The sequence below is a fragment of the Erythranthe guttata genome, chromosome 8 (genome assembly GCF_056151865.1).
Source record: "Erythranthe guttata isolate IM_541 chromosome 8, IM_541, whole genome shotgun sequence".
NCBI classification, from domain to species: Eukaryota; Viridiplantae; Streptophyta; class Magnoliopsida; order Lamiales; family Phrymaceae; genus Erythranthe; species Erythranthe guttata.
This window is the reverse complement of record NC_142540.1, coordinates 24,580,783-24,599,119: the sequence shown is the minus strand read 5'-3', so window position 1 is coordinate 24,599,119 and position 18,337 is coordinate 24,580,783. Positions and strand designations below refer to the sequence as shown.

At 36.4% G+C, this 18,337-nt stretch overlaps 5 protein-coding genes across 5 annotated transcripts; 1 reads left to right on the top strand and 4 right to left on the bottom strand.

Moving 5' to 3' along the window:
• The first annotated feature begins 224 nt into the window (after positions 1-224).
• On the top strand, positions 225-2,485 carry LOC105965167 (14-3-3-like protein 16R). Its single transcript, XM_012989689.2, has 4 exons — positions 225-824; positions 1,289-1,411; positions 1,629-1,745; positions 2,181-2,485. The coding sequence occupies exons 1-4, from the start codon at positions 348-350 to the stop codon at positions 2,229-2,231; spliced, it is 768 nt and encodes a 255-aa protein (XP_012845143.2). The 5' UTR covers positions 225-347; the 3' UTR covers positions 2,232-2,485.
• Positions 2,486-4,472: 1,987 nt separating this feature from the next.
• LOC105965166 (histone H3.3) lies at positions 4,473-6,370 on the bottom strand. Its single transcript, XM_012989687.2, has 5 exons — positions 6,198-6,370; positions 5,537-5,608; positions 5,341-5,417; positions 4,955-5,045; positions 4,473-4,850 (listed from the first exon to the last, which is right to left on the bottom strand). Exons 2-5 carry the CDS (start codon positions 5,606-5,608, stop codon positions 4,680-4,682), a joined length of 411 nt encoding a protein of 136 aa, XP_012845141.1. The 5' UTR covers positions 6,198-6,370; the 3' UTR covers positions 4,473-4,679.
• Positions 6,371-6,793: 423 nt separating this feature from the next.
• LOC105965162 (SWAP (Suppressor-of-White-APricot)/surp RNA-binding domain-containing protein) lies at positions 6,794-10,901 on the bottom strand. Its single transcript, XM_012989684.2, has 4 exons — positions 10,773-10,901; positions 9,385-10,408; positions 8,129-8,412; positions 6,794-7,686 (listed from the first exon to the last, which is right to left on the bottom strand). Exons 2-4 carry the CDS (start codon positions 10,338-10,340, stop codon positions 6,995-6,997), a joined length of 1,932 nt encoding a protein of 643 aa, XP_012845138.2. The 5' UTR covers positions 10,341-10,408; positions 10,773-10,901; the 3' UTR covers positions 6,794-6,994.
• Positions 10,902-11,709: 808 nt separating this feature from the next.
• Positions 11,710-14,666, bottom strand: LOC105965164 (Ubiquitin carboxyl-terminal hydrolase family protein). Its single transcript, XM_088822503.1, has 5 exons — positions 14,478-14,666; positions 12,724-14,151; positions 12,523-12,629; positions 12,098-12,180; positions 11,710-12,002 (listed from the first exon to the last, which is right to left on the bottom strand). Exon 2 carries the CDS (start codon positions 14,016-14,018, stop codon positions 12,762-12,764), a length of 1,257 nt encoding a protein of 418 aa, XP_088678629.1. The 5' UTR covers positions 14,019-14,151; positions 14,478-14,666; the 3' UTR covers positions 11,710-12,002; positions 12,098-12,180; positions 12,523-12,629; positions 12,724-12,761.
• A 1,277-nt stretch (positions 14,667-15,943) lies between these two features.
• Positions 15,944-17,683, bottom strand: LOC105965165 (histone H3.3). Its single transcript, XM_012989686.2, has 5 exons — positions 17,438-17,683; positions 16,806-16,877; positions 16,617-16,693; positions 16,427-16,517; positions 15,944-16,313 (listed from the first exon to the last, which is right to left on the bottom strand). The coding sequence occupies exons 2-5, from the start codon at positions 16,875-16,877 to the stop codon at positions 16,143-16,145; spliced, it is 411 nt and encodes a 136-aa protein (XP_012845140.1). The 5' UTR covers positions 17,438-17,683; the 3' UTR covers positions 15,944-16,142.
• Positions 17,684-18,337: the final 654 nt, after the last annotated feature.

Sequence of the window (18,337 nt, the reverse complement as noted above, 5' to 3'; positions counted from 1 at the left end):
TGAAAATAAGATATTACAACTTATCAGCTTTTAAAACATCTTATTAAATCTAATAATTTATCAGCTCTTTAAAATAAACTAAGCCAAACGGGCCCTCAATTGTAACTACTATTGACATAATTCTCGTGCCATATGGAAACCCGAAATGGGCTGGGCCAGCCCAGCCCGGTTCATAAAAGCCCAAACATTAAATAATAAAAATAAATAAATAAATAAATAATAATACACCACAACATTATTAAACACACAGAAATCAGTAAATCCGCCCCTCATCATTGTATTCTCACTCACTCTCTCTCTCTCTCTTAAATTGTTTCTCTCTCTAGAAAAACCAACAGCGAATCCGAATGGCGTCCCCACGTGAGGAGAACGTGTACATGGCCAAGCTGGCCGAGCAGGCTGAGCGCTACGAGGAGATGGTCGAATTCATGGAGAAGGTCGTCGGCGCCGTCGACGGCGACGAGCTCTCCGTCGAGGAGCGCAACCTCCTCTCCGTCGCCTACAAAAACGTCATCGGAGCCCGACGCGCCTCCTGGAGGATCATCTCCTCCATCGAGCAGAAGGAGGAGAGCCGCGGCAACGAGGGCCACGTCACCGCCATCAAGAGCTACAGATCTAAGATCGAGACGGAGCTCTCCTCCATCTGCGACGGCATTCTCAAGCTCCTCGACACCAAACTCATCGGATCCGCATCCACCGGCGATTCCAAGGTCTTCTACTTGAAGATGAAGGGCGATTACTACCGCTACTTGGCCGAGTTCAAAACCGGAGCCGAGCGTAAGGACGCCGCCGAGAACACTCTCTCCGCTTACAAATCCGCTCAGGTCACATTTTTTTTTCTCGAATCATTTAATTTTTGTTCATTAAATTCAAATAATTTGTTGGATCTGAAGAAATTCTTACCTTTTTTTCATCAATTGTTTGAATTTTTTTATTTATTGATCTATACTTTGTTAAATGGAACTATCGAAACCTGCTTAATTTAACAACTTCTATCAATGAATCATTAGCTATGAAATTCAATTGACGCGGTGGCGTTTTTTTTCTTCAAATGTTTGGGTAAATTAGGCATTTTTTACACCGTTGTTTCGTGTAGAATTAGATGCAACTGAATGCGTTAATCGAGATTCCGATTTCGAATTTTGCGTTTGATGCAAATGCTGCAGCTATTCGTCTCTTTAGATTTATCATAATCTGTTTTTTTAAGCAATGATTTGAATCAAATTTATTCAAATTGTTATTTATTAATGTTCTAATTATGCGAGTATATTATTTTCGGTGTGTACAGGACATTGCAAATGCTGAGCTGGCGCCAACTCATCCCATCCGACTCGGATTGGCACTCAACTTTTCAGTCTTTTACTATGAGATATTGAATTCTCCCGACCGCGCTTGTAATCTCGCCAAACAGGTCAGTCTGCAAAAAAAACATATTTGATTTCTAGGCAAAATATTTCGAGGCAATGATCTACCTGCTGTTTGTTTATCTTCCGTTATTTTATTATGGTGATGGAATTTTAGTTCGTGGGAAAGATAAAAAAGTAAAAGAAAATTGGGGTTGTTTTGATCTATTATAAGCTTTAATCGAGGTTAGTGCTAATGTGTGCCTATGCTATTATTAATTCAAGGCTTTCGACGAGGCAATTGCTGAGCTGGACACTCTTGGAGAGGAATCGTACAAGGATAGCACCCTAATCATGCAGCTTCTCCGTGACAACCTCACGTTGTGGACTTCAGACATGCAGGTAGACTCTTATGCTCTTCGCTTCGTATTTATTTAGGCCTTGTTTGGATACCTAGATAAGATAAGCCTAAGATAATCTCTCAATTAGCCAAAGATTACAACTTTCTTTTCAATAATTGCGCCCCGAACCCGAAAGTTATTTGACTAATCGAACATCCACTAAGGTCCAATTACATATTTAGGCCTTGTTTGGTTACCAAGATAAGATAAGCCAAGATACGATTAAACAATCTTTATGAAAAATCTCTGAATTAGCCAAGATTATAACTATTTTTTCCACAATTGCGCCCCGGCCCGGAAAGTTATTTGACTAATCGAACATTCAATAAGGTCCAATTATTTAATTAATCATGGCTAATCTTACCTACCAAACGAGGCCTTATAATATTGTCGATTGAATTGAGTGATTGATAATCTTTATTTTGTCCCGATGCAGGATGATATGTCTGAAGAGATTAAGGAAGCACCAAAGCCTGATAACGAGTAGCCGATTTACGGTTTGGGTGTTCTGCTATTGTCTCTATAGTTCCGGAGGGAAAAAAAACAAAGTTTGCTGCTTGCAGCAAAGTATTTAGTTTACTAGTCAGCTTCTTTTCTTTCGTGACCTACTATTAGATGTGTCTTTCGTCGTCCCCCTGTCATGAATTATTTTTTCGCCTTTCGTTTCTTTTCGAAAAACACTTCGATGATGATGTATGAAAATTTGCTTACATAATTGATGTCCATTTGTCCCTATGAAAAGCAGTCCTTATGCTTTTGAATCTCTTCGTATTTAAAATTCCGGATTTCAAATCTCATCGAATTTAATACTTTGAACGCTTGTGTGCAGATGAATATTTACCCTAGAGTGAATTAGATGTGCTCTTGCCTTGGTATAACTTTATTATCTCGACAAATAGGGAGCCTCGGATTTGGGTATAGTGTGCAATTTTTTTCTTCTTCACTCTGGGTACAAATGAATTGAGTCGAGGTGAATGTTTGTCAAGTTTGTTTGCAAACAAAGCTTTGCGTTTGAGCTTGATTTGATATGCAACCGAGTTGAACTCGAACAAGCTTTAATCGAGCCGAACGCAAATCGATTTTGATTTCTTGTACACATTCTATCATTTTTTTTTCTTCTTTCTAATTGAATGACAATGCATTCCGTTATGTTTATAACGAACTTTTAAGGAACGATCTTAAATCGACATATTGAATATGATTTTCGAGACCTATTCTTAATAAATAAAGTCGAAAGTCGGTCTCTTTTTCGCCTTTTATGCAAACTTTACAGTTGTATATTTGGAGAAAGAACCTCAGTGGTCGCACAGCACAACGCACCACTTGATGCTTGTGATTACTGATTATTATTATTATTGTTATTATATTTTTTATTTCATATTTGCAAAATTATTATATTTGTGGAATATGAGGGTATATTTATAAATAATTGTGAATATGAGGGTGTTTTTAGTATTAATCAATCTTGAAGAAGAAGATGTAGATAAAGTCATGATAGCAATAATTATAAGGGGGCCATCATGTTTTATACTTTGTTGACTTGTTTGGTCCTTTTCAACTTTTTATGCTGCGTGACCACCACAATCACAGCTGACAGCCCTCCCTTGTAGCTTCTCTTTTAAATATCATCAACGTGTTTTTTCATGAATATGAATCATCAAATTAATTCCACTTGATGAATCTTCATGATTTATTTTTCTTATTTCTTTTTCTTTTTTGCAGGAATTTATGATCGTTTTATTAAGAACAAGTGTACTGCGAATAGTTTTAACTCCCACAAAGGAGTAGGAGAATAGTGTCATTCAACACTTTCTAGATCGAGCTCGTCACATATGACTAACACATTATGATTTTGCTGTTCATTTCAAATGCTACATCGAATGGTCGAAATTTATTTCAACATAGCTATACCAAATGAGCCAAGTCTATAAGAAGAAATGAATGATTATTCAATGAAAAATCAAGAATGGTACAATCTACCATTTTCATTTTCAATTTACCAAAATATTATAATTTCAAATACTTAACCCACCTCCCTGATTTTCCTAGTATAACACCCTTCTATAATTCTACCCCATACCAGAGTTCTTCTCTTGAAATTAAATGTTCTTAATTATTTATATTTAAACTATAGTTTCACATATAATCACACATACACTCGTGTGTATGTGTGTGTTTAATGGATAGATAGTTATTTAATAAAAAATACGGTTCAAATCCACCCAATGTCCACCCAATGTAAATAATTCTCGGCATTTTCCTTTGTTCAAGTTGTAATAGCACGACTCAAATTTTAATAATTCTTGGTCAATAGATTTTGAAATTATATATAACCACATGTCAATCTAGCTAGTAGTAGTGTTGAGTTTTAATTACAAAATTCTGTTGCGAAATTGTTCCTATGTCTACCCTAACATACGATATAACCTTCTTGATGTAGTAGAGAAACACCTGCAGATTGTTCTCTTGTGAAAAAAATATTTTCGTATTTACGAATTGTATAAAAATACGAGAACGAATATATATAGCACCAGAAGTTTCACTACTTCCGAGTCCTGAACTTCCCAGAATTATCTGAATAACTATAGGAAAGTGAGAACTTAAAGAAATTAAGCAATGCACAAAGCAACAAAGCCGAAGAGAAACTGTACGGAAAAAAAAATATACTACTACTCCATACCATTACGAAAACGAGAAACTAAGATCAGTCGCAGAAACAAGAAAGCAATAACAAAAACAACATAGCAAGTTTAAACATATATCCTTAAAATCCAACAAACACAGAATAGCAGTAATCCATAATAAAGAACATAAATCCTAAGCAACAACAGATACGAATTGAAACTTATATACTACTAGAGTTTGAAGATGTTATATCTACGATAATCAGCCTTAACAAATCAAACCAACTAAAAACGAACACCATTAGCATTTTTTAAGCACGCTCGCCTCTGATCCTACGAGCCAACTGGATGTCTTTAGGCATGATGGTCACACGCTTCGCATGAATGGCACACAAGTTTGTGTCTTCAAACAGACCGACGAGGTACGCCTCAGCTGCCTCCTGAAGTGCCAACACAGCATGGCTCTGGAAACGAAGATCAGTCTGCACAAAAAAAAAAAAAAACATGTAATAAATCAGACAACACTGTAAACTTCAATCGAACAAAATACTTTTTAAGGTATCGGGTTTTTTTTAAGCCGACCAACCTTGAAGTCCTGGGCAATTTCACGAACAAGCCTCTGGAAAGGCAACTTCCTGATCAGGAGCTCAGTACTCTTCTGGTACTTGCGAATTTCACTGTGTCACGGATTTAAATAAACAAGATTTTTAATAATCAACAATAAATAACAGAGAATATATATCATCTCTAGGGGATTAAATAATCCCGAGTTATTGCCAAGTAAAAACCGATAATATTATGGAAGTCAATATTCTTGCAGTTATTGCTACAGCAGTATTCATTCTAGTTCCTACCGCCTTTCTACTTATCATTTATGTAAAAACAGTTAGTCCAATTTATCAATTCAATTGAATTTTCAAATTCAAATTAATCTGTACTCAAAATCTAATTCGATAAAGAGTTACTACTTACCGAAGAGCAACGGTTCCAGGGCGGTAACGGTGAGGCTTCTTCACTCCACCAGTGGTTGGGGCAGACTTACGGGCAGCCTATGTATATAATCAAGAAAGGTATTATTAACATTAGAACATTGATTCAAAACCACACAATAGATCTAAAATCTGAAATTTGCACACGATATAAAGAAAGATAAATACTAGATTAGAACCTTAGTTGCGAGTTGCTTTCGTGGAGCCTTTCCTCCAGTTGACTTACGAGCAGTTTGCTTGGTACGGGCCATCTGTACGCATATCAAGACAACAATTACTCTCATTTTCAGAACATAATCAGAAACAAATAACAAGCCAGTATGAAATTAAAGTGAAAGAAGCCAATACAAATCTCACGATATCAGTATTAATCAGGGGAGATAAGAAAGGTGCAAATCTAGGGTTTGGGGGATTTGACAAACAACAGAGCAAAGTTACTACCGATTCCGATGGCGTTTTGGTAATTAACAGTAGGAAAGGTTATGCACATGCATTCAAGATACAATGCGCACATCCGGAAAGCCAATTTCACTAATAAATAATCAAAATCCCCAAATTTGCGAAATCAAATAACCCTAATTTTTAACAAAATTATGAATGTAACACATAATTCTGATGTGGGTCAAGGAAAAAAACCGAGAAATCGAAGATTTGGCGTCAACATAGAACACGAATGAAGCTATATCAACAATGAAACGTAACCCTAGAATCCTAAATCGACATCAATTCATCGCTAAATAACCCCAGCCCTACCTATAATTCCAAAATACATGCAACACGGCGGAAAGAAAAAAAGGGAAAAAAAAACGAAAAAAACGAAGAGAAGAGCAGAAGAATCACCTCGCTTGATCTGAACTCTTCTTTATCGTGCTTTTGTGTCTTGTGTTCTTTGAAAGCGAAAAGGGGAAAATCTAATGGGGAAGAAGGCTACTGTTTATTTATAAGGAGGGGAAAAGTCAGTGATTTATGATTTATTAATATGTTTTAATTGGTGGAATCTGACGGCTACGGATAGGCCATATTGTGTTTCTTTGCTGTTAATTGTACGGCTCAGATCAGATGTTGATGGTGTGACGAGGATCGTGTTCGCCTAATGCTCGACTCTTATTGGTTAATATTTACAGACACGGATTCCGTTCTTTTCCTTTATGATTTGGAAACTTTGATAAGTTGAACACTTCAGAGTTCAGCCCTTGTTTAATAAGTTGGGCTTAGATTAAACATGATATATTAATAATTAAATTTTTTATTTTTTATTTTTTCATATAATAGTAATTGCTGAACCCAACCGTATATTACATTATTACTAATCCACAACACAATCAGTAATATGTGTGACAATGGATTAAAGAGAAAAAGTTTGATTTGGTCCAATGTAATAATGCTTGTATTTTTTTTAAAATTAATAAATTATGCAAAACAAGAATAATCACAACTTTTATTTAATGGATTAAAGCCATAAATTGACATGCATTTTCACAGAATCACATATGACAGCAGATTACTAAAATTTGCGTTCGGTTTTTCGGTTTCGGTTTTCGATCAAAGTTAGAACCTCCATAAATGTCACAAGACCCTCGGTAAATGTTAAGAGACATGAAATAACATTTAAAAAAAATAAAAAATAAAAACACGTTTCATCTAGCGGCAGCTCTCGCACTCATAGACGTATGATAATTGCTGCTCCTCTGTTTCCTATACGAAGAGTACACATCATCGTACTGGCTCGGCCCGTTTGGATCCGAACTCGCTCCAAGACCCAATCGACCCGACCCGGATTTCCGCTCCACGGATCCATCAGCGCGGGTCCCACTATCCGAGTCCACATTCAGGCCAGGTGGCGGAGGTATACAAGCCCCTCCTTTACGGGCCGAAAAATCCCTCTCGTAATCATAATCATAATCATCATCATCGTCTCTCGATTCCGTGGGCCCCACAGAGGGATTCACCTCTCCGATCTCCTTGAAGAATTTGGACACTCTCTCGAGCGCTTCGGATGGAGAAACGTTCGAGGGTGGAATCACAGTGGGGATATCGAGTGGGCTCATTGGAGAGTAAGGTACACCGCTGCCTATCTGCATTTTCCGAACCATGCCGGGAATAAGTCCAGGTGGGAATAAAGGGTATGGCGGTAATTTTTCTCCGGTTTGGCTGGGAACAGGCGGCGGGGGTAGAGGCATGGAAGGAATCGATGCTGGGTGGAATTGCTGAGGTGGCAGAGATGGGATTTGTTTGTCGGAATATTCTTGATCGGGCATCTTTGAAATGGGATTGTGCTTATCGTGTTGTTGCCATTGTAACGAGTTGTAGTTTGCCATCTGATGCATTCCTGTTGTTACCAGAGAGAGAGAGAGAGACTTTATCAAATTCTTTAAGATAATTTTCCGTATGGCTCCGTTTGGATCAACGAAAATACTAAGTAAAATAATTTGGGAGAATAAGGTGAAAATATTTTGTGACTGTCGAAAACTCATTTTACTTGCAGAAAGAATTAAAAGGAAAAAAAATAAGTAAACGAAATCTACTAGTAAAATGCTAGCAGGTTTTGTATCTTCAATCCAATAACGGCAGTAATTCATCTCCATGCAGAACCTCAATTATTACGTCTGCTTGGGTAAAAAAAACAATTTTCTACAAAATCAATTTCATCGAACCAAACATACTATAGATTTTCAAATTCTTTTCTTTTGCATTTTCATTTTTCCTCATTTCGAAAACCACGAACCAAACAGAGCCTAAAAGTTAAAAGGTTGTACGTTGGGTTAGCTAACCTGGGGCGGCAGAACGGTCTCCTGAAAAAGAAGATGGGTCTGTGTGAGGACCCGGAAAAGGAGTAGGTTGCAGCCCATTCATCATATCGTTTTCAAACCCGAACATAGTTTCGTGGTCGAAGACTTCCTTGGAGGACCAGAATTGGAGGATTTTCTGAATACGCGACTGGTTTTCGTCTTTGTTGTGTGGGTTGTGGTATATCCTAGCCAACATAGAACCCAAAACCGGCTTGAACGCAAGTGCCTCGTTATCCATCTCTTCAGGGTTAACCCGCCTCTGCAAGCTGTGCATATATTTCAGAAATCAAGAAAATGATAACAAAATTGGGAGAAAAAACGAAACGAGATGATGAACCAAGTAAGGAATATGTGCGTGTTTACATAGAGACTCACATAGTAAAGACTAGTTCTAAATTTGTATTAGAAGATTGAATATGGTCATTCTTCATAAGCAACCAGAACCAAAAAATTCCCTACTGGTTTACGTAACAATGTACTTGCATATTTTGAAGATTGCTAAAAATCAACGAACAATATTTTGTAAATTCCACCTTCACTCATCATTTTCCACACCCCAAAACACTAGTAAATCATTGTGTTATTTCAAAGCTTGCATGTTAACAATATTCAGTGCCTTCTATGTAATTTCTAACGCTTCCCGTTTATCAGCTCGTTACAGCTATTAACACATATCGGTCCATACCCTAAAACTAATACCTAAACCGATCTCCAAGTATCTGAAAAAACGAAGTCTTTGATACTAACCGTCCATGTTCTCCAAGAATGAGTTTCTTTTGTTTCTTTTTCGTGATCAGTTGTCATTGTTTTTCTATTTTGCACATCCGGCAACATTTTCGGGTAAATTCTCTACGTCATATAACTACTCGATGTATGTTTTGGACAGCAATTGCAGTTTGGAATTCAAAGTGACAGCATGATCAAACATCGTACCCAACTCCAATTAGTTAGCCCTTTATTATACGTTTTTCTCTCTCTAGAGCAAGGAGCATGAAGCATGCAACCACTAAAAAAAACGTACAAATTACACCAATTAACAGGACAGATAGAAACAATGTAAATTTCTTATGTATTCAATCATTCTCAACTTTTTCCACCAGATATTGCTTTAATTAAACATAATAAAATTAAGATGCACATCTGCAGGCTAATATTCACACATACCGAGCATATGCTACGACAAAAAGGTAAAGAGAAAATGCAATAGAGAAATACTTCCTAACGCAATGAACGCATACCTGTCAAACAGAATATCATTGGCAAGGTAAACAATATGCAGTTGCCTCTCCGAATCATCGAGAGAAAACACCCGATCACGCAATGCCTCAGCCAGACCAGGTAAGAACGGAGATCTCTGCATAAACCAAGTCTTTGCACATTTAATCGACTCCTTCGTACCCGTAAGACTGTTGAGAACACCATTCAGCTCCATCTCGATATCCGCAGGAAGCGGTCTAGATAGACCCGTGAAAGGCGGCCTGTAAGGCTGATCGAATCCAGGTCGACTATGGCCGATCAACGGCTGAGAATGATGAGAGTGCTGCTGCTCGTAGTAAGGCTGGAACGGGGGTTGCTGCAGGTGAGCAGGGCCCACAGGGGCAGCATTCGGAGCATTAATAGGGTTGTTAGGTGGATGCAAAGGGAAAGGAGGATTATAGGGTCTCGTTGCAATCCAAAGCTTGTGGCGGTAGTAATTATGGCCTTCGCCGCCGAAAAGGAAACTGTAAGCGGGGTTATCTTGCTCTCGTTCACGGACCACGGCTTCGAATTCGGGCCCGTTTTTGACGGCGTACTCGACCAATTTGTCGATGCGTTTTTGAAGTTCGGGGTCAGATGGAGGTGGGGTGGGGGGTGGTGGGGTGGAGTCGTACGGTGCATGGAAAGGCGATGGAACGAGATGTGGAGGTAAGTGTGGAGGGAAAGATGACGGTGACTGTTGATGGAGGTGGGGGTGGGGGGGCAAGTGGGGGTAGATTTGGGATTGTTGCATTGGACGAGGGTAAGGGAATTGCTGCTGAAGAGAGGGGTGTGGGGGCAGAAATGGGGGGCCGTGTACAGATGGAGGAAACTGTTGATGCTGCAGATGAAAACCGTACGGTTGTTGTTGTTGCTGCATATTAGTTGCTTGCTGCTGCTGTTGTTGTTGTTGTCCGTACGTCATAGGAGCACCGTAATCGTGTGGCTGCCGATCCATTTCGGTCGTTCGGGAAAAAATAATACGACTTTTGTGCAGCCCCCTCGAAAATTCCCTATCGAGCGTCACTAAAGAAGAAAAACAACAATCGAAATTATCGGTACTAGAACACTAATCTAGCAGAACAATCTGCATAATCAACGCAATACACACACTACATGGTGTCATCTAATTTTTTTATTTTTTTTCAAATTAATCTCAGTTTGAATTTTTACAAAATAGCAAATCGATACATTCAGCTCGATTCTCGGCTACTCTTCGTGCATTTCTTACTTTCTAACCTAAATTTATTATTACTAATTTCATTAAAAATCCAGGAAAAAAAAAAAAAAACAATTCTCAATCTAGATAAAGGTATACGAGTTCTTCAAGATGTGAATTTACATACAAAATTACTGAGTAGACACAAAATTAAGAGAGACGGAAACTCACCAGAAATCAAAGATTTGATGTCGATAGCAAAAAAAAGTAAACCCTAGAATCCCAAATGCGCTAAAATTAAAAACGGATGATCCGTTTATATTATATTAAAGGATGCCACTCAGAGGATGACATGTGGATAAAATTAATAACAATTCTCTCCCTTTTATTGAACCCATTTTAAAAACATAAAATTCCGGTATTCATAATTAATTTACTATTTAATGGTTAGATGATATTACATATTTTTTTATTCATAATTAATTCATAAATCCTTTTATTTTTTATTATTATAAATTACATGCTCTTTTTATGAAAATTTATATTAAATGAAAAACTCTAATAAATTTAATGAAGAAAATATATTATGAATTATATCTATATAGTGTGAAATAATTTGTATTAAGAAAAAAGGTCTATTAAATGTAATAAATAATATTAACTTTATATATATATAATTAATGTTTTGTGTAATCCCAAACATAAGGGGATTTTTCGTAATTAGACCATACCTCATGGGTGGTTGTAATTTATCCATGAACAAATGACGACTTTTAATAAACAGCATGACATTATTTTCAATTATTAATTTTTAATCTCATTCCACCCATTTGTCATCCATATTTAATTTTATTATGATCTTCTCTTAGTCAGCAAGATTTCTTTCTATATTTTGCTTGAGTTATTATTAGTTGGGCCAACATTTCTTCAAATTTTACGAAAAACCCCCTTCTTCAAATTTAACACCGTAAAAACTGACGTGTAGGACAATACATGGCTGATGGGTGGTTGTAATTAAACAAAAGCAACGAATACACACAAACAAACTATATACTACCAAGAGTTTGATATCATAACTACTATGATTATCCGTCTTAAAACGAGACAAACAAACTAAAAAAAGATCACCATGCTTATATTTAAGCACGCTCGCCTCTGATCCTACGAATCCAACAAACAAAATAGCAAGTTTTAGCATTTATCCTTCAAATCCAACAAACACAGAATAGCAATAATCCATAAACGACGAGAAATCCTAATCAACAAAACGACGAAACTATATACTACCAAAACTTTGATTGTATTATACTTACGATTATCTGTCTTAAAACGAGACAACAAACTAAAAAAAAGATCACCATGCTCATATTTAAGCACGCTCGCCTCTGATCCTACGAATCAACTTAATGTCTTTAGGCATGATGGTCACACGCTAGCGTGACTCTGGAAACGTAGATCAGTCTGCACAAAAAAAAACATGTAATAAATCAGACAAGACTTTCAACTTCAATCGAACGAAATATTTTTTAAGGTATCGGGTTTTTTAGCCCACAAACCTTGAAGTCTTGGGCAATTTCACGAATAAGCCGGCAATTTCCTGATCAGGAGCTAAGTACTCTTCTGGTACTTGCGAATTTCACTGTAACACAGATTTAAACAAATGAGATTTTTGATAATCAAATAATAAATATAATTTATTTATTGTTTTTAATTATTCACTTCAGTAAAAGAGAATTTTAAGGTATTAAAACTTAAATACAAACTGAATGGTGCTTGAGAGATAAGTGTTATAAATGATACTTTAAGAGGGTAAGCGTTGCATAGAGTATACTTTAGTGGGGTAATAATAAAAATAATTAAAAACTCGTTTAAAAAATTATATAATTAGCTTCAGATTAATCGTCCATCACAAACTCTAAATATAAAAGTAAAAAAAACCTCAACACCAACTGAAAATTCGACCGCGTTAAAAACTCAGTACCTAGAAATAAGGCGACGAAGAAATGGATCACTTAGAATTCAACCCAAACTAGATTCAGTTCAGTTGAAGTACATAGCTTTCCTCCCATTCGCGTTCCTGTACATGTCCTGACGAAACAAAATTAAAAATAAATAAAATTAAATAACGAAAACAATTAGAGAAACAAGAGGAGCTAGTTCCCGAAAATTTGAATTCTGTAACCTGTTTGGCTGCAGCTCACTGCAATCAAAAATCAAAATTTATTTCGAATCATCATCAAATAGAACTTTGTAAAACCGTTTTCTTTCTTCGGCATCGAATATGCCACCTAGACCACCTCCTTCTTGATCATCGTCTCGTTCACATAATTCTTCATTACTATCTCTCTTCCTTCTCTCTGTTCTAATCGTTAAATCGCCTTTCTTTCTTTTCTTTTCTAAATTCATTAAATAATGCCGCCGATTATACTCATGTAGACCCTCTTGCATCAACTCCCCAAACTTCTCCTTCACAACAACTAACGGATCTTTTTCAATTAATTCCGACCCGTTATACCCTTCCCTAAGTAGAACCGTATATATTTGATACCTGTTCGAAACATAGAATATACCCGGATGCTTGAGCAACAATACGTTCAGTTTATCCGGGAGACAAAATTCCCTTCTAAAATGAGCTAATTTTAGAATAGATGCTTTCTTCCACAAAGTCAAAGATAGTAATTCGTGAACCAAACCTATACTTCGTTTATCCATTTCGACCGATCCTTCAATCAACCCGATCGTTTCTTTGTAAGGCGAAATGTACGGACTTGAATCGAACTCTCGAAACCTCTCCCACGATTTAATCCACGTGGGAGGCAACGAACACGAGAAGCGGGGCCCCCGCCCCTCTTTCTTAGCTAATTTCTCGATTGAAGAAACTTCGAAATTTGGGTTTCTTGAAATGAGTTCGATCTCCATCGAACTTCGTCTCCCCGTGTAACTTACGACACGGAACATGTCGGAGTATTTGGGTACAATCCTAAGCAAATAATCGTCCGGAAAACCGAAACTCCTCTTCAACTCGTTAATTTTAAGAACGTTTAGTCTTTGGTTTTTGCTCATCATTAGCAACTTTGCTAACCGTTCCACAAAAACAGGCTCCTGCGAGTCTTTTATAGCTTCTTCCTCTTCGACTAAACACTGCATTCTTTTCGACAGCTGGCAAAAGAGCTCGTCTTTTTCGCGGTACACTTCAAAGCAACAAGGGTACTTCTTGAGCCAGTTGAGTGCCTTCCCTTTAAGATCGAGGGTTTTGAATTTCTTCTGAAGGAATTCAATTGGAGCAACTTGGTTCGGGGATCGGAGAATTATGTTCTTGATTTGATTGTTGACCATCCATCTTCGGTTTCGAGCAAGTGCCGATTCGAGATCCGGTTCTTTCTTCATTGACCACAGAGATAAATTTCTTCGAAAATGTGAAGCGTTGATGTAGAATGTGCAGTATCTTAGGGTTTTAGGATGTACGGCAATCACCATTGTTGTAACCTGTTGTTAATTTCTTCACTGTTATCCGATAATCAAACGCAGAAATGAATCAAAATGTAATCTTTCAATCATCGAGTACTTATACGGGTAATGAAGGATCAATTAAGAACAGAAAATATGTAATCTCAGTTTGAATTTTACAAAATAACAAATAGACACATTCAGCTCGATTCTCCGCTGCTCTTCGTGCATTTCTTACTCGTTAACCTAAATTTATTATTACAAATTTAATTAAAAATCCAGGGAAAAAAAAACAATTAATTATTAATCTAGATAAAGGTATACGAGTTCTTCAAGATGTCAATATTAAAATAACCAAGTAGACACAAAATTAAGACAGACGGAAGGAAACTCACCAGAAATCAAAGATTTGATGTCGATAGCAAAAAAACGTAAACCCTATAATCCAAATGCGTCAAAAATCATAAAACAAACATCAAATTCGATCACTGAGTTTATACCTAGACGCTAAAATAAATACATTCCGGCAATGGTTGGGGTTAATTAATTGGGGTTTCAGAAGATTCGGAGAGAGAGAGATAGAGAGAAGTGATTCGATGAAGGAGACATACGAAATATCTGGATGATTAAATTTGGGGGATTTGCTGCAAATAAATGGGTTCCATCGGTAGAAACATCAGCGATAGAGAAAAAAAAAAAAAAAGAGAAGGGATGAAGAAAGTGTCAAGGGCACAAATGTAAAAATACTTTAAAACTAACGGTCTTGCTCTAAAACTAACGGCGTCAAACATTTTAACGTTGCCTACAAAAACCATGGGCTATTTTGATTCATTTTGAAGTTGAGGGGGGTATTTTACCGTTGGGTATAGTTCAGATAGGTAAAGTCTGAAATTATTATCAATTTCTTAAAATTGCCGGAATCCGACGGCCACGGCTTCAATGAAATTATGGGTGAAATTGGTATAATTATACCGAAATGATAAATAAAGGATGATTTTTAGTAAACAACATGAATTTTTTAATTTTTAATTTTTAATTTCATTCAACCAATTTGGTCGCCAAGATTTCTTTCTAATTTCTATAATCCCTAGAGTTATAAGCGGAGCCAAATTTTTAAGTTTGAGGACTGAATGTTGAGAGGGGTTTTGTTACTACTATTGTACACAAAAGAATTATATTTTTTTAACTTAATAGAAATTTGAGAAACTTCTACATTGGCTCCGGATCCGAGTTTGAACTCTCTTGTCAATATTTTTTAGGCCAAATTACAACCAAACCTCATGTTTGGGTAACTACAACAATCCCTCTCAACTATGTATTGTTTTACGGAAAACCCTCTTCTTCAGTTGGTAATTTAACAACATTGGGGTGAACGTGTACCCTAACAGAAGATTTTTTTTTCGTAATTTGACCATATCCCATAATTTGCCCTACTTTTTAAGCCAAGCTCGTAATACATAACTAGCACGGTGTGGTTTGCAATGCACTTCAAACGTTAGGGGTCGAATTTTATTTCAAAATAGTTGTACCTAAAATAAAAATGGATATTGTAGTTCATAAAGAAGAAAAATAAAAGATGAGTGTCCTATAAAAGATCAAGAATGGACCCCTAACGTTTGTAATCTTCACCACAAAAAACTCTGAATCATAGACTTCTATTTACCACCATCTTTCTAATTTCAAATGCTAAATTCATTTGCCTAGTTTAACATGTTCCTACAATCCAACCCCATACCCAAGTTCTGAACATGAATCATCATATAATGGCTCCCTAATTTCAAAACGGCTCTGTTTTTCGAGTTTTTTTTTTCAGACCTACATCGACAAATACACACAAACAGTAATTCTTCAAGTCAGCTCAACTAAGTAGTAACAAACATTACCAAGAAACTACACCACTGATTTAACATCACAAAAACAAGAAACTGAAGAGCAGCCACAAAAACAAGAAATAATTCAAACAAACAAAATAGCAAGTTTTAGCATATATCCTTCAAATCCAACAAACACAAAATAGCAATAATCCATAAAAGACGATAAATCCTAATCAACAAAACGACAAAACTATATACTACCAAGAGTTTGATATTATATCTACGATTATCTGTCTTAATACGAGACAACAAACTAAAAAAGAACACCATTAGCATGTGTTTAAGCACGCTCGCCCCTGATCCTACGAGCCAACTGAATGTCCTTAGGCATGATGGTCACACGCTTTGCATGGATGGCGCACAAGTTTGTGTCTTCAAACAGACCAACAAGGTACGCCTCAGCTGCCTCCTGAAGTGCCAGCACAGCATGGCTCTGGAAACGAAGATCAGTCTGCACACACACACACACACAAAAATTGTTTAATAAATCAGACAAGACTTTCAACTTCAATTGAATGAAATACTTTTTCAGGTATTTGGTTTTATATTTTTAAGCCGACCAACCTTGAAGTCCTGGGCGATTTCACGAACAAGCCTCTGGAAAGGCAACTTCCTGATCAAGAGCTCAGTACTCTTCTGGTACTTGCGAATTTCACTGCATCGCAGATTTAAACAAATGAGATTTTTTATAAACAAACAATAAATAACAGAGAATACGTATTCATAATGTCGTTAGATAGAAATAGTTACTGACCGAAGAGCAACAGTTCCAGGGCGGTAACGGTGAGGCTTCTTCACTCCACCAGTAGTTGGGGCAGACTTACGGGCAGCCTATATACATAATCAAGAAATGCATTTATAATTAGAACATTTATTCAAAAATCACATGGTAAAATCTGAAATTGGCATTCAATATCTATACAAACAAAATCTAGATCAGGACCTTAGTAGCAAGTTGCTTTCTGGGAGCTTTTCCTCCAGTTGACTTACGAGCGGTTTGCTTAGTACGGGCCATCTGAAACGAACATTACAGCAAAAAATTAACCCTAATTTCGTACATTATAAGATGAAAATTAACAATCCAGAATGAACATCAAGTCAAAAAAGGAGATGCATACTTCATGATTTCAGTATAAACCAGGAGAGCAAACCTTAATTAAAATACTAGATTGAAAAAATCCAGAAAAATCTTCAAATTAGGGTTTGCGTACATTCACCCAATATACTATATGCACATCCACAGAGACAATTTCACGATATGAACCATCAAAATTGCCAGAATTTGGGTGAAATACGTAACCCTAATTTTAACAAAAATCATCAATTGAACATAGTAAATAAGAAATTAGGATAGAATCCAGGAGAGAGAAGATTTGGAATCAACATAGAACACAAATTAAACCACGCGTAAAACCCTAGAATCTTAAATCCGCGTCAAAATCATAAATCTACATCAATCAATCGCTAACCAACAACACACCTACCTAAAAATCCAAATCAAATACGTGCAAACAAACAGAATTAAAAAAAAAAATTAAAAAAAAAGTAAGAAGAAGAAAGGAGCAGAAGACTCACCTTGCTTGATTTGAACTCTTTTTCGTGTTTTGCCTCTTCTGTTCTTTGGGGAGCGAAAATAAAATTTTAAAGGAAATAGAAGGCTAATGCTAATTTATAAGGAGGGTTGCGGTGGCTTAGGCGAATCCGACGGTCAGAAATTGTTATCCGTATGTGTTAATTGGTGGAATCTGACGGTTACCGATGGGGTGTTTTGTGTTTCTTTGTATTAGGTTTACGGCTTAGATTAGATGTTTAATGTATGACGTGGATCGAGGTGGTCGAATGCTTGATTCTTATTGGTTCAAATCTGTAGACACGGATCCCCTTTTTTGCCTTCATGATTTGGAAAGTGATTTTTTTTATCGGGAGGGTCGATTTGTTTTTTCTTGCATAAAAAACACACATCTTTCTCGAGTTAGGTCTAATAAATAAATTAATAAAAATAAAGGTCTAATAAAATAATAGGCAAATTATGGTCAAACCCCTAAGGTAAGCTCAATTATAAAAGTTTCCCTCATGTTTGGGTAATTGCAACTACCCCTCAACTGTACGACGTTAATTTTACCTATTAAATAAGAGATTTTTTTATAATAATTGTGGGTGGTTGTAATTACACAAACAAAATTATTCTATTAATTTAATGCCTGTTAGTTGAAAATCACATTTTAATACATATTTTTTTTTTCAACTTTTCCTTAGTTCAATACCAACATTTTAATAAATATTAGCTGATAATACAAAAATACCCCTTGTTTGAAATATAAAACTTATACAACCCAGAAAAATAACATTTCTCATTTTGATTTATTCAAAACCAAATAATTAAAGAAAAATCAGGCATGGCATCTACACCGCCACCTCGCCGGATTTATACACAACCACCACCGCCCGCTCTCCGCCATCATTGTTCTATTGAAA